Below are 16,537 nucleotides of genomic sequence, written 5' to 3' on the forward strand. Positions count from 1 at the left end.
AATTGTATTAATGCTTTTGGCAGAGTGGAGGTCAGGGAACGGCGACCTTATGATGTGTTTTTGGCAACTCCTTGAGTACAAATGTGTCTGAGGACGAGCGAGTGTGTGTGTGTGTGTCACCTCTGAGTCACACAGCACTTGTGAAATCAGCAGTCTTCATTATTTTCCCGTAAACCAAACTGACTGCTGTAACAAACCTTCTCTGCCCTGTTATTCTCCTCTCCTCCTCCAATTGTTTTTTCTCTGATGCAAATACACAAAACAGCTGGTGCACACTCCCTCGATATATAACCACACTATTGACCACCTTTTCTGTCAAGCACTCTTCTTTCTTGTGTCACAATGTCAGTTAATAAGCAGGGGAATAAAGTGTTAACCGCTTTACGGAGGGCTTTTATGGTTGCTGGGCTGTTTATATTTCAGTGCAGGGAGAGAAAACTCAATTATCCAGAGTGGAGGCATTAGATGGATGATTTGTGTGTGCGTGTGTGTGTGTGCGTGCGTGTGTGTGTGTGTGTGTGTGTGTGTGTGTGTGTGTGTGTGTGTGTGGGAGGTACGTTCAGATTGTCTTATCTGTTGTGTTATCTGTTTGCGCACGGTTACATCCCGGGAGTAATAAAGTTGTTGCAAATCCCCGCAACACATTCACAAAACCTAATTTAGCTCCCTGACTTCTTGCTACTAAAATGCTACAAATAGAAATTGTGAGTGTGCAGAGAGCAGTTGGCAGCCTATTGATTTGCTCATCATCTTTTGTCTTCCTTATCTTCAGACTCTCGCTCACTTTCTTTTGCCTGCACGCTGTCGGAGGGAGAATTGTTTTACCTACTCTACCAATCAGTACACAAAATGCCCAATTAATAGCAAGAATACACACATGAAAAAGAAATGTACAGTACGTGATGGTGAAGCCACTGGTTCAGTCACCTCTTTAGCGGCAGGGCTCCAGGGGTTGTTGTGTTGTTGTTGTGTCTCTGTGAATCCTGCAGATTCACAGAGCCGCTAGCTTGGCTGTAGACTATTTGTTTTGTTGAATCTGTGGTACATCTTTATGAGCTAACAAAACCTCAATATGTGTGTCCGAATTCTATAAATTGTCCATTCACATTGCCGCAATCTTGAGCACTACATGTCAAGCCAGAACTTAGCTATATATTCTTTTTTTCTTCTGATCTGTCTGAATTTTGAAGCCCACTTTAAAGAAATATATGACACTAAAACTCCCACTCTGGAATCCAGCCAGCGTGCAGTCATTTCTCACGGCCAGATACCGAGAAGGTTATGTGTGCCTTTATCTCTAGCAGGCTCCACTATGTAAGGCTCTCTGATCTGGTCTGCCAAAGAAAGCAAAGTAAACTGAGGATAATACAGCAGCTCGAGTGCTGACTAAGACCAGGAGAATAGAACATGTTACACCTGTTTCAAAGTCACAGTGTTGGCTGCAGGTTAGTTTAGGTATTAATATTCTGCTCCTCTGAGGCTTTAAATCACCTGACTACAAAGCAGATACACTTTTAAGCTACAACCCTTTTAGACACCTCAGTTCCTCAAACTCGGTCTTTAGGTTGTCCTCAGGGTCAGGATTACGACCTGTGTTGAAGCGAATGGATCAGCCTGGCAGAGTACCTGAGTCTCTGTGTGTTTATCCCCGTGTCTCACTCTTGCTCATCAGTATCACCCCCTTTTTCACTCAGTTAAATGGACTCGCCCACCAGCAAAGTAACAAATATTGACCGTCCAGTAATGGAATGGAGATTGAACCACCGGGCAATCCACATAGACAAACAGCACAGAGAGGAGAGAGCAGGAGGTGAATGTGACAACATTACAGTCAATTTGTAATTATGCTCACTGCGATTGGGAGTAATTAATGTGCTTCCTTTAATTAAAGGAATAAAAGGTATGTTTTTTTTACTGACCCACGGTACAAAAAGACCAATGATCAATACCAATAAAGAGGAGAGATTAGTGGCTTCCTCATACTGTGATAAAACCTCCCACTAGGGTTTCAACACTACTAGTATGTTTACCAACTGAGGATCAGCTATGGACATTAACAGTCCTCTCAGCGTCCTTCGGTTCTGTTAGGTGACATGTTGATGAGTGAAACGGAATATGTGAATGGTGTATTGTTACAAGAGGGATTTTAAAGATGTGATCAGATCACACAATTATGAGGGTGCGGCTGAGCAAATACAGCAGCATACGGAGCTTCACTGGAGAATGTGATGCAGCAGAATAAACCTCAACTACATTCTTTTGAAATGTAAACAAAGTTTTTGCCAACTGACACAAGCTCGAGGTCAAATGTGGTTTTATATGATGAAAGAGTAAGCTAGTCACCCCAAATCACTTTTGATTGGATATATGTATGTGTCTCTCCCCCCCCCCCCCTTTGATTTGGGCTTTAACAAGCAATAACTCAACAGTAAAACAGGATCACAACTTGGAAAATGCACCTTTTCATTTCACCAGTGTATTGTCATATTATTTGTGATATCCTTGTGTCATAAATACTGTAAACAAGTGGGATTTTGACTTTGCTCATACAGCATAAAAATAGTGTATTTCACAGGTACAAACATGCTGCAAGATTGTAAAGCAAACTTATTAACACTTAATTATAATCTTGCAGATTCAAAATACATGGTAATCCAAAGCAAAACCACAATAGAAATTCCAACCGTTTCTTATTCCATTATCTTTCCACTTGTCCGTGGCCGGTTCATGGGAGCAGCAGGCCTAGCAGGATAGTCCAGATGTCCCTCTCCACAGCAACCCTGTCCAGCTCTTGAGGAACCCAGAGGCATTCCCAGGACACTAGATATATAATCCTTCTAGCATGTTCTGGGTCTACCCCAGGGCTTCTTACCAGTTGGACGTGGCTGGAAAACCTCTAAGGAGGTTCTATGGAAGACGTCCAGGAGGATAGTGCCCCGGATTCCCGCAGTACCCCCCACAGGACCCCCCCTGGGGGACACAGTCGTAAGCTCCGGTTCGTTCCCCGCCAGAGAGGTGACATTCCACGTCCCTAGAGTGAGTCTGCGATGCCAGGGGTCGGCGCTTTTGCCTCCCGCCCGGCTCACAATGCACCCGACCCCAATGACTACCCCTGCGAGTGGTTATCCCACAGAGCCACGGCTCTATGTAGATTTTTCAGGCATGTATCAAGACCCGGCCACCAGGCACTCACCAGCAAGCTCTTCTCCCAGGGAGTGGCTCCAGAAAGGGGAAAAAGGGGGTTTCTCTTTTCCAGGCAAGGTCCTACATCTTTTTTTTTTTCATTTAGGGTCAATAAAAATATGACAACAAAATGTTGCAATGCAAATTCAAAAACTCGTGCAAGACGACATCACTGCCTTTGAAGACAGCAAAGTACACAATAGATTATTGGGTGAGGAAATGAGGCTGAGGGATAGGTATGCATATACTGTCCTGGGGAGCTCATCATAAGGGTTTGCAAGCAGGTGCATAGGTGGACGTGGAGGTCAGGAGGTGCTCGGGGAAGAATCAACTGTGACTTTTGCAGGGCAGGGAGAGTTAGTGACTGGCAGACTGACAATAAAAGGACAGAGATGATGCTTGCTGTAATACTTGTTGGTATCAGTTTTCGTGTGCAACACAACTAAATACAGCGTGAACAACATTTTTATCCACTCACTCACAAAGTCATTAATGAACTGTAACACTTTTGTTTCAAGTGTTACCACAAAAACAGCACGAGTGCCTCGTCAGACGCTAAGAAACCGAGACTGCCTCCTCGGGGCGAGGTTCATTTGAATATTCAGAGCTCTCTTCCTTCCATGAATCATTTCCCTGAGGCATTACATATTGGCGAATTAAAATGCCACAGATGTTGCCGTCAACCTTCTATGAATATCATTTTAGATGTTCCTTGTTGATGGGTTCTAGTTATGATTTGCAAAAGAGCATTTTAATATTTTATTGACCAAAGAAGATGGGTTAAACTGAACAGCAGTTTCCTTGTCTGCAATGGTGGGCTTTCAGAGCTTTGTGTAATAATGAAAATGAGATCCCAACTCTGTGACCTGTTGTTAGAATAAGATTGTGTTTTAATAATTCATCTGGATATTATTTTAGATACAGGTTATTATAGGGCGATTTACATGAATTGGTTCATCATTTGTGTGGTGCGTATCTTTGTGTTGGAAGTATGGCAAAACTCATGATTACTGTGATCAATTTTAAAAACTGTTTATAGTAAAAAAACTAATTGAGAGTTGCTGGTCAAATGTAATGTTGGTCTCACATTCACTGCCAACAAGCCGGCTGAAAGCCAACTTTGTCCAAATTGATGAGCCCACTGAAGTAAGACACTTCACACAACCAACTTCTGTCGAGTTAGTGAATGTGTTTCCCAAAAAGTTAAACCATATTTCCTATAAACACTCAGGCAAGCAATGTGGCTCCTCACACATCAACAGCTCTTTCTGCCAGAGTAAACGTTCAACTGCCAGCAGAGTGTGTGTGTGTGTGTGTGTGTGTGTGTTGTGGCAGCCCTCCATTCAGCTTTGCTAATGCCTGATGCTAATACTGTGTAAACAAGTCAGTTTTCTTTGCTAATATTTTAATATGTTTGTAAAAATCTTGTAATTAAGCAAATACACAATCATCAACACCTGGATGCAACTAACTGAACATGATTTAATGAATCCTTTCATTTAAATAAAAAAGCGATTAACATAAAGAAAGCAGCATGTTGTTGTGTGACTAAAGAAGTACGATGGGCTGCTGTTTCCTCCACAAATAGAATTATTAACGTCCAAGTTTCAGTCAATTCTTTTCAGGATTTTTAAAGGTGACCTTACCTCAATTTTATTTAAAAACTGAAATAGAAGCAATTGTCCATGTTACAATGCATTTCGTCAGTGAGGTGACTTCACCTTTTTTAATTCTTAAAAGCTCTTCTGTAGAGTGACTTTCAATTGATTTTCCTCTCAGCCAAGGTCGTTCTGCACAGGAATCCGTTGAAACTGTCAGCAAACCTTTTAAGTTTTTATGAGTTCAAGTATATGAGTTCGGGAGAATTGTCTTTTTTTCGACATCGGGGGTGATCTCATCTCTACTTTTCTCTTCTTGGCTGGTGTTTCGGTACAATTTAAGTCACTGTGATGATTGGCCAGTTTCTCCTTCAGCCCTTATAGAGGATTTTAAATGATGCTAAAATACTTTCCTTACTTTTCCAATTTTACTTTTTCCTCCCAATCCATCATCTCCTCCTACGTCTTCAACTTTTCATCCACAAATCTTCCTCATTCTCTCCCTCTCCTCACTATTTTTCTCCACCCTACTTTTTTCTCTAATCCCTCCCACTCTCTCCCCCCCCCCCCCCCCCCCCACCACCACTCTGTTTTCCCTTTTCTCCCTATTTTCCTTTCTGTTATCCTCGCTCATCCTCCCCTGATCCCCCCCACTCTCATCTCTCCATCAGGACTTGGAGGAGCGTCTCCGCCATCATCACCATGCAGAACTGCAGTCTCTAAGAGAGGCTCACCGCCAGAGTATCGATACACTCAAGCAGCAGTCGGAACAAGAGCTGCAAACACTCCGCTTTGAACTGGAGGACGATGGCAAAGCCATGCTGGGTAAGGGCTTCAAGTGTGTGTGTGTGTGCGTGTGCGTGCGTGTGTGTGTGTGTGTGTGTGTGTGTGCGTGTGTGTGTGTGTGTGGTGTGTGTGCTTGCATAAACAAGATTCACCCTCCCATGACCCTTTGGCCCATTTTCCTTTTCAGCAAAATTACTTTTTCTTTGGTCACAGTGTGCACAGATTTCACAGTGGAAACTGAAAGAAAATGAACAACCTCTGCTCTTTCATGTTGTAAATAGGGATGTATGACTATTACTTTGAGATGTACAAGTACACATTTTTCTGCCCATATGCAGTTGGAATTCATGAAAGTACAGCTTTATATGTTCTAATAATAAAAATTACCTTCAACAAGAGGCAGCATAATAACCTGTCAGGGTCAATTAAAAGACCTGCATTGAAAGTGTGACTTAAGTAAAAGTACAAAAGTGAAGGCATCAAAATATATTCAAAGTATCAAAAGTAAAAGTGATGCAGAATGATCCATTATAATTATTGATGCATAATCCCTCTTAAGGCGAAGCTCTGCATATTAGGTATCTATCATGACTCACTTTGCGCCCCTCGATTAATACATGCCTGCCTCAGGCTGGGACAGTGATTGCGTTGAGGTGGGAAAGGATGGGCGGCCCTACACCTGCAATGTGGTTACAGGGAATGGCCTGCTGCCTTGCTTTGGAGAAATTAATCTACGTGGTAAATTTAGGAAAATATGGGACACTTAATACGTTTCCTGGAAAGTGATCAGGCTGAAATGAATGAGGGAAATTGATACATGAACCGACAAGTACCAATAAATGAGAGTAGACACGTCCACCATCTCCTTAACATCCACGCTGCAACCTCCGGTTCTGAAAAGAGTGGAAGCGCCTTAAACTTTCATTGTCGCATGGCCATCAGGGGGCGATTCCTCTGCTTGAGAAAAAGTCCAAGAATGTGACGGCCAAAATGTCAAACTCAAGGCTTCAACACAGCAGTCCACAAACCAATGGGTGACGTCACAGTGACTACGTCCACTTCTTCTATACATACAGTCTATTGTTCGGTCTGAAATGGCAGCTGGTAGTACTGGAGCGCAGCAGGGGACTGTGCTGTCTCCGTCCAAAGAATTTCAGTACAACATCCGGTCAAGTTTTCTTACAACCCTGCAGTGGTCGGGTGTAGAAGTGTGAGGTGGGAAGAGGAACACAGAAAGCTGGTGGATGATTTGGGGAGTGGGCCTGAAGAGACCATCTGCTTCTTAACGTGGCCAAAACCACGGAGATGGTGACTGACTTCAGAAGGAAGAGGACGGCTTCACAAGCCTAGTGCATTCTGGGAGAGGAGGTTGACGTGGTGGAGGATAACTAGTACCTGGGCATCTACATCGACAACTGAACCGACTGTACTGGAAGACCAAATCTGAGGCTGTCTAGAAGAAGGGGATGAGCAGGCATATCCTGAGGAAGCTGAGATCCTTCAACGTGTGCCAGTGCACTGTGCTTTGCCTTTAGTCTGCTGGGGGAGCAGCATTGGAGCCGGACACACCAACAGACTTTATTAGCTCATTATGGCTCCGTTATTGGCTGCAGACCAGGCTCCGTTTGAGTTGTGGTGGAGGGGAGGACACTGAACAAACTGTTATCTATTGAGGATAAGAACCCTGACCACCTTCTCCACTACCCACCGGACAGACAGTGGAGCTCTTTCTCTCACAGACTGATTCAGCTTCACTGTCAGGTAGACCGATACAGGAAACCTTTGCTGCCCAAAGCAATAACCCTTCACAACACCTCACCTCTGTCTAACAGAGAACGCTCAACTGTATAGTTCCCATCAAATCCTTTATACCTCAATAACCTTGCACATGATACATTTGCACATTATTTTCTCACTATACCTCATTTAATGTAAATAATAAAACACTTATATAGTATATTACCCCATGTTAATATTGTATATTACATATTTTGTAGTGTATTTTAATATATTATTTTTATTGTGTAATGTATATGTATATACTGTATATATAGTGTTGGTATGTATGTATTGATATGTATAATCACTGTGTCTGTATGACTGTATGTTCTTTTGATGGTATTCGAGTATCGATGCCTTATTATGTGCATCACTTCAATGTTTTTTTATGTACAATAATGTGATATATTGAGAACATCAGCAGAAAGTCTAAGGTAGACCAACACAGCTAGAAAGTGCAGAAAAATCTCTATCTTTACCCAGTTTTCAGTGCCACCACTGAAGCACCAGTGCTGTGCTGTGATAAATGGTCTTCCATTAACCTTCATGTCATGGTCCCGACACTGGAGAGCTGCTCCCATCTATCTCTCACTTCCCACATCCTGACGTCCTTTTATAACCCTTTTTTCCTCTTCATCTCTCGCCCTCTCCCCATTGTCTTCATCCTGTCCGTGTGTGTGAATGTGTGTGTGTGTGTGTGTGTGTGTATCTACATCTGTGTGTCTCATGGGAGTGTAGGTGAATATTATGCGTTTTTCTCATATTTTCTTGATTTTAAAAAAGAACTGCAGTGGTCAGCTTCCACTGCTGTATTGCTTTATTCTGACATTATAAATGTGTCTTACGTTCAAGTAGAAAGCTAATAGCTGTGTGACTTACCTCTCTATATGCTTCTCTAAACCATCAGACTGTTTACAATGAAAGATGTTCATTGGAGTGAGGATTAAAGGCCACTTGGGCAAAGGCATCCGAAGCACTCTGCTCTACGTGCGAAGTAAAAAAAAAAAACTATTTATTTATTTATTTTGTAATAAAAATGCCTTTGCCTGTAATGAGCACTTTTTTACAAGCAGACTAATGGTCGGAGGAAGCTTTTTCAAAAAGCTTTAAAATCACTGGGTCTGAAACAAGCTGTTTCCACGTGTGTGATTTGCTCTCTACAAATGAAATATGTCCTTTTCTTCTGTTGCACTTTTCCCCATCAGCCTCTCTGCGATCAGAGTTGAACCACATCCACGCATCAGCCATCGAACACCTGAGACAAACACACCAACAAGAGTCGGCCGCAGCCAAGGTGGAGCTGGAGAAAACCCTGGAGAACAACCGGATACAGGTAGGAGACCACGTCTGCATCATCTGTTTGAGTCACACTATTACTACATCTACCAACACATTCACCGTCAGTCTCCAAAGAAGCTATTCTAGTAGGAAACACTGGAAAATAGATCTCAATATTACACACTTAAAGGGATAGTTTGGATGTTATGAAGTGGGGTTGTATGAGGTAGTCATCCGTAGTCGGTGTATATACCTACAGTGGACATTGGAAGCAACCCAATGTTTGCCAGTTGAATGATTAAAACAAAAAAATGGGATTTGATTTCATTAAAATCTTCATGATTTTAGCCGAAGGTGGTTCTGAAGTGATTCGTTGATCAATAGAAAACTAATCAACAACCATTTTTGATATCTTTAGCTATTATACTGTTACACCAAACAAGCTATGTTAAACAACTAAATTGAAAATCTTTAAAATTGTGATGGCAGCTTTCACTATTTTCTGGCATTTTAAAGACAAAACAATTGATATATTGATCACAAATACATCAAGAGATTTAACTGACAGGAAAAGTAGTTTAGATATTTAGATCATTCAGGTTTCTTTATTTGTTTTTAATGTTTACCTGTGCCAGCTGTCACACAGAAATTAGATTAGCGAGTGTGCCTGAAATACCACCTGCCACAGGCACACACACACACACACACACACACACACACACACACACACACGGCAGGCTATCCTCTTACCATCTTCTTGTAAATCTTACTAATTACCCCAAACACCATGAGTTCCCCTCTCATCGCCTTGTGATACAGATGTCCCAGCAGAGAAGCACAGCTGGTTGTATTCAATACACACACACACACACACACACACACACACACACACACACACACACACACACTCCACCATCAGTCACTCTCATCTTTAGTTGCTAAGGCAATCAGGTCAATGAAAGTTAATAGTTAATAGATTATTACAGTCTGTACGGCCTGTCAGTCATACGTGTGCAGGAAATACATATTTCAGTCGCTGCTGCAGCACGCAAGCTACTTTTTGACGCCCAAGTAGATTCCCATTGTTTACTTTGGAATAAATCAAGAAAGAATTTAATTGGCTGACTGTTTATATGTACACTAAATGAGCTTTAATTTATAGTGCTGGCTTCTGGCTTCTTTTCTAATGCATACACATCTCAAATCCTATCATACACATCACAAATCAGCAAAAGCTCTGGTACTTTTAAATACTTTTCCCCTCTTTTTTTAAGATAACTTTTTGGGCAGTCATAGCTTGATTGGGCACAGCAGAAAATCAGACATAAAATGTGATGGCAGAGAGAGAGAGAGAAGGGATGAGATGCAACGAAGGATTTGGATTGGGAGCAATTTCTGTGTCTCTGGCAGGATACATCACTGTTTGGCCACCCTAATTTGGAAGAGGCTTTATCCTTTCTGTCCTTTCACCATCTGCTGTTATCTCCCTTTGCTTTAGAATAATCCAGCAGATTTCACGGCACAAACTGTGACCCACCGAGTGAATTTTTCTTTTAGGGTAAAACGCTGCGTGTACAAATTCAGAGGCAGAGACTTTGAGAGTTTGTGCGTTTACATTAATTCCATGTTTGCTGTGCCGGAGCCCTAATGGCACATAAGCCGAAACTTCCTGAGTTGAGTCATCAGAGCTCAGCTGCGAGCAGTCGTCCTGCTGAGTTAAATAATGTTTTTATACCTCTAATTACTTAACAGACATCAGACGGGGAGGAAGAGGCTGATGAAGTACAGGGTGTACACATTGTCATCCGTCTCCCTGGAGATACTTTACTTGTTTGATCAATGATCACGTGATCAGCTTCTCTTGACATCCAATATCTGTTCTGTTCTATTTCCATCATATCGTTCGATCTTTGATGTGGTTTTTAGTGTTCCTGACAACGTGCGTCTTTCTCTCTGAACATGAAGTTATTATTTTTTCATCGATATAAGTAGAGTATCTTAGAAGTGCTGTCGTTTTCTCTTGCGGCTCTTTCGTCCCAATCCATTTTAATATTTCACATTATTTTCCTTTCCTCTTTTTTTTTTTTGCATTAAAAGTCCAGTTGTGATTTGGATCCAGTTGTTTAATAGCAGGCAGACCTGATAGTGGGAAAAGATACTTTAATAGTAACTTAGGTTAACTTGGGTTTGGTTTCACAAACAAATTGCAGCACATTCTGTAGTATAACAAACAAAATATGAATGTAGTATAATCCTCTGTGTTATTATTGCACAGTCCTTTAAATTTATAAAATCATATTTATTGTCCTTGATAGAGATACTTTATGATAGATGAAGTTCTTTTTGCATCATAACTGATTTGATTGATGCTCAGTTCTGCCATCCTTTTTATGATAATATTCCCTGTTGGTGAAAATATGACAGAATAATTTATTGACCTGAAATAATGCAGAGGAGGTGGCGGTGCTCGTGTCAGCCCTGAGTGGTGTCTGCTGTCTCCCTCTCAGCCTCAACAACCTCCGATGAGAGGTAGAGTGGACTGTTTAGTAGCTTGAGAGGCAAAAAAAGTCCACAAAGTCCCTGCCCACTTCAACTTCAACCAGCGAGGAGAGCACATTGAAAATAAATATGCAAATGTTGAACGTGAACTCCCATAGTCTTTTATTCCACATTAATATCTGCAGTACACCTTCGAGCCGCATGAGACGCCTGAATGTTCTGACAATTGTGACCTACTTATTCAAATTGACAATTTGTTTAACTGACAAAGTTGTGATTGTTTTCCAACGTGTATCTCTTCAAAATGGCTTGTTTAGTCAAGATGATAGAAGATAATGTGGAAATGGCATCAAACATGGTCAGGAACATTCATCTACGCACAGATTCACTCATCTCGTGATTTATGGATGAGGCCTATCGTGAATTGGGTCGCGAAACACTGGTGAAAACAGTGCAACACTACAATTGTCCACTAAAACAAAAGATAACCATCACAATCTTAATGTAATAAAAAGGTTCACATTTATGGTATTCTATAAAGAAGCCGTTAATTATATAATATTCTATCTGTCAGACTGGATGGATGAAATGCCCACCCGTCATCTTTAATACATTTTTCCATTTTCAGTAAGATTCAGGAGATTCGGCCGGCTAATGTCCTCACCTGATGAATATTTAAAGAACCTATTTATTTTTCAAAGACTTAAAAATGAGAAAATAGAGAGGGCGTCAGGCATAAAGAAGATGGTGCACATTAACTCCTTTATTTAACCAAGTTCTTTGGTGTGGAGGAGAATAGAGATTAGAAAGAGAGAGATGAAGTAGACCTCGGTGCCACAAACCAGCCCGTTTGCCTGCAATCAATGTGAACATCGAACAGATGAATCCGCTGATAAAATTAGAGTTTAAAGAAAAACAGTCCCCATGCAATAAATACTTCAAATCCTCCTGAATGCCCCTAAATGCATTTTCCATCTTCTTTGTTCCTTTCTTTTATCCTGTCATTTTTTACCCTTCCTGTTAGTTTGTTGGGTTTTCTTTGCCTCTGTGCCTCCTGTCTCTCACTCTCCCTCCAGAATGAAGAGTGAAATGAGTAAATGAGTCATTAAAGGATTAATCTGCCCTGTCCTCATTGTGTTTAATTGCGGCGCTAGGTTTATGGACGGCAAAATATCTGCCAATGACATTAAATTAGGATGTTGAGGGAGACTCAGATGGAGACAGATAGCGAGGCAGGGGGTTGTGACCATGAGGCGATTATACAAGATTATGGCTTTTGGATATATGAACACAGTCCTTGGAATAAATTGTTATAAAGTGGGATGAGTTTTTTTGCAAAGTGGGGCATCATTAGTGAGCGATAACTTGAGGATATTTAATCTGATTCTGGTGGAGTTAAGTGGCCCTCTTCTGGGAGTCTTTGCCTCTTCATTCAAGTCTCTAAACATAATGATCAATTTGGCAAACAAGGCTGCCGCTGCTCCCCGTCATGTAAAGGGGTTTTAACACAGCAGCTTTGCGTGTCGACGGCTGGTAGATCCTAATGACAAGATACAGATGTTTTCAACTATAGTATCAACAAGGTTCTGACACAGCAAAAAATAAAAAATCTAATTTGCAGACATCGGATCAAAATCTCTTTCTCTATTACTAGCAGTTCAGTCCTTAGACCTCCATCAGGTCAACATTTTGGGTTTGACATTTTCATCGGTAATCTCATGTGTGGACCAGTACTGTTATCTTAAAGCATGAGGGTGGTCTGTCGGTGGCCCCAAGCACCACTGGTCCCTGCTGAAGATTTAAATCTTTTAAAAAACAGTCCCATATGTTTAGTTTCATCTTTCAAAGAATGCTCAGTAATTTCCTAAAACATTATACTCCATCACTTGAGGTTGTCATCTTCTTGTGTTGGTAATGTTGACCCACCATGTGAACAGATGATAATGGCCTTCTGAACCTACCTAACCCACATCCATGAGGCTGATTACCGCTGATGACGCCCATTCAATCCAACAAATAACCAGCACTTAAATCAACCAGCGCTGAAATCTAAAAACCATCATTTCAAACCAGGTTTTTAGAAGTAGCGAGTCACATCCTCATTGATTGAACCCAAGCATTCGTTCACCACCCTATCGAGAAGGGGGGGGGTCGCGAGTGATTTGGGTAGTTGGTCTACATGGACGTCATTCAGAGACGTGGAGAACGATGATAAATCAGAATCAGCTTTATTGGCCATGTATGCGTATTTGTCTCCAGTTTCCACTCCGCTCTCGATGTACATACAGAAATTTACAATAAACAAGAAAAAATATATATAAAGAATAAAAAAGGGCAGCAAGTCATGACTGAGTGATGCAGACGAGCACCTGCATTCGTGACAATGATTTTTTGTCATATTTGAGGATAAATTAAAAAAATGTCAGAACATTTGCCATGTGAGCCCGTACTCTCTTGTTTTACAAGATACATTACATACCTAGACAGCAATGCTCCCTCTTTACACATAACTTATCCTTGAAAGGTAACACTATCCCATCTAAGCCTTTTCTAAATAGGCCCTTAAGTAATGAAGTCAAGTGCCATGGATATTGTAATTCATATGAACCATTCAGGGTGACGGCAAGAGTGGCTGAGTCTACACGTGGTTATTTATATTTACAATTCATTATTGGACAGTGAGTAATAGTCATTATTACCATTCACTGTCAGTTCATTCATTAACGCTCATTGGCAGTTTCTCAGCATTTAACAGCCAGTGAGGAACTTTGACTCGCTCACTGTAGATTAATCATCTCATGTAATTATGGGCCTAGTTTGTGCCGTCAATAAGAAAAGAGTACATCTCTGTTTAAACGCCTTTCAAACACTCGGCCCAAGTTTTATAATTTCAGTTCCTGTTTATTACCTCCGCTAAGGAGGTCATGTTTTGTCGGTTTGGTTTGTTTGTTTATTTGTCAGCGTGATTAACAAACTGCTGACCCCGTTTTTATCAAACTTGGTGAAAGGGTGTAGCATGAGCAGAGGAAGAACCCATTCAACTTTGGAGCGGATCCAAATCACAAGGCAGATACGCACATCATTGTTCACTTTGGTTCACATTGCGAGATCGGGCATTTGCAATGGGCCTCTCTTAATTAATACCCTTCTAGTTTGTTATATTTCATAATACAAGTAGAGACAAAAGTCGACATAACTGTGCACCCAGTACAATCAACCAGAACAGCCTGGCACTCAATCCTATAGATTTGAAGCTTGTCATATTCAGCTTTTGTTCAAAATGTTTTCTGAAAGATTCAATTCTATACAAGTTTTTGTCCATCTACATTTACACAAATACAATATTTTACACAAAATACGGCACATTTACTAAAAAAAAAATGTATATACAGTATTTTAAGAAGCTTCACCTTTAACTGTAATTCACATTGTGTGTATAATGTCACGAAGACAGCTGGATTTATCCTTCGTCTCATCTATTTAGTTGGCTTAAAATGTTTGTGTTTATAAGGTTTATTATTCCTCACAATGCTTTCAGAAATAATATGTTATACTATACACCAATGTTAACACAGTTAGCCAAAACAAGCTTCCTGTTACTATGTTAAGACATGCGGTGCCTCTCAGTTCATGTAAAGATGACATGACTGAAGGCTGCTATGAGGACGAATGAGAAAGGTAAATTGCTGTGTCCTTGAATTTTCCTGTAGTAGTCAAGAAGTAATTAAAAATCATTATTGGACAAATAACACTGTGGGGTATCAACTCATTAAACCATGAAAATTAATACAGATTTTTTTCCCCTTCCTAGGAGCGCGAGCTGTTGGGCCGGATGACCGAGCTGCAGGAGGAGGTCTCCAGGAGGAAGAACCACATCGCTCAGATTGACCACCAGATCCACACGCTCAATGAAAATATCAGCACTCTGACTAAAGAGCTGGAGCTCAAGGGCAAGGAGGTGCTCAAGATCCGCAGCGAGGCCAATCAGCAGATCAGGTATGACTCGGCACTCGGAGCATGACTGAAACACAACCCGAAACAATACTGTAATGAAAGCCTCGGTTCAAACTTGAGCTCATAGGCGAAGACGATGTTGTGATGACCAAACTAGATAATAACACGCTCATTTTGTTTTAGATACGTCAAGTTGAAGTTATTGCAATTGAAAGCACAGATTGCTGTGAATAACCCTGACAGTGTGCTGCGTTTATGTGCTTCATTTCATTCATCAAAAATGTACTTCTAACTGTTCATATCCTTTTAAAAACCAGCACAAACTGACTTCATCCTTTTTTATCCATGTCTGACATGATTTGCATCTTCTTCTCTGTGTGTAAGATTTACTTTCTGAAATATTCATGTTCACACAGTTGGAGTAATACTAGACCAGTGTGTTCACAGTGCAGTTTATCGTAATACACTGTAACCTGGCAACCAAGCTGCTGAATTCAGGGTGGTGGTCCATGACTTCTCTATTTGGAGCGTGTATGAAATGGTGGTGTTTTTAAGCTCTAGCTCCACCCTCAGTTCTTGCTGCTGATCACTAGTCAATCTGTACGATGCCTTTTTTTAAGAGATCGACCGATTAATCGTTCTGGCTGATTTTGAATTACATATTTCAATATAGACTACATCTGAGATCCTTTTTTTTTTTTTCAGAAATTCTCCATAAAAACCTTCAACCCATTATTCTTTCTGGGTTAGACATTGTGGGCGGTCCCGGTGAACAGCTGATTTTGCAGCAAGCAGAGAAGTGGTATTCATGTCGTATCTGACACGTTTTCAGTTTATTTCTCCTCAAAAAAGTTATCTCTCAACATATGACGCAACACTTATCAGCGTCTAGTCTACAATACAAGATCAATCAAACTATTGTTATCATATCGGCCTTTAAAAATCCACTATTGGCTGACCTTTTGTATTTTTGTGTTGATGAAGTTTGACTCTTTGACTTTTAAGAACCAGGTATTTAGATTTTAGTTATTTTAAAGAAACACAACATTTTTGGAAATACTCGTATTCTCTCTCTGTCTGAAAGTTAGATGAGAAGATTGATACCACTCTCGTGTTTGTACCTTAAGTACAGAGCTGGAGCTCAGAGGTGTTTTCCTTAGCTTAGCATAGAGACTGGAAGTGCTAGCTTTGTTGTATCTGAATTTTAAAAAATCCACATACCAACACTTCTAATTGTGCGCTGCAGGCGAATTTTAGGGGTGGCGTGATTGCATACAAAGTCAATGGAAAGACAAGATTATGCGCAAATCAAATTCACCTACATAATACAAATTTCCATGTAATCGGGAGGCTTTATGAATCTTTCATAATCTTAGAGAGATAAGAGAAGAAGGGAGTTAGCCTGGAGGGAAGTAACAGAAGGAACTGGAGTTCCTGGTGAGTTGCTAGCTATAGCTTAC

General features: G+C 40.9%; 1 protein-coding gene across 3 annotated transcripts in view; it reads left to right on the plus strand.

Moving 5' to 3' along the window:
* Window positions 1-16,537, plus strand: part of fam184ab (family with sequence similarity 184 member Ab) — a 125,645-nt gene that overhangs the window by 86,672 nt on the left and 22,436 nt on the right. For all 3 annotated transcript variants that reach the window (XM_031861576.1, XM_031861577.1, XM_031861578.1), the window contains exons 15-17: window positions 5,453-5,606; window positions 8,552-8,679; window positions 14,935-15,119. In XM_031861576.1, coding sequence (XP_031717436.1) covers window positions 5,453-5,606; window positions 8,552-8,679; window positions 14,935-15,119 — 467 coding nt within the window. The remainder of the gene's footprint in view (window positions 1-5,452; window positions 5,607-8,551; window positions 8,680-14,934; window positions 15,120-16,537) is intronic.

This window comes from Anarrhichthys ocellatus, unplaced genomic scaffold, assembly GCF_004355925.1.
Source record: "Anarrhichthys ocellatus isolate YVR2014 unplaced genomic scaffold, GSC_Weel_1.0 scaffold25, whole genome shotgun sequence".
NCBI lineage: Eukaryota > Metazoa > Chordata > Actinopteri > Perciformes > Anarhichadidae > Anarrhichthys > Anarrhichthys ocellatus.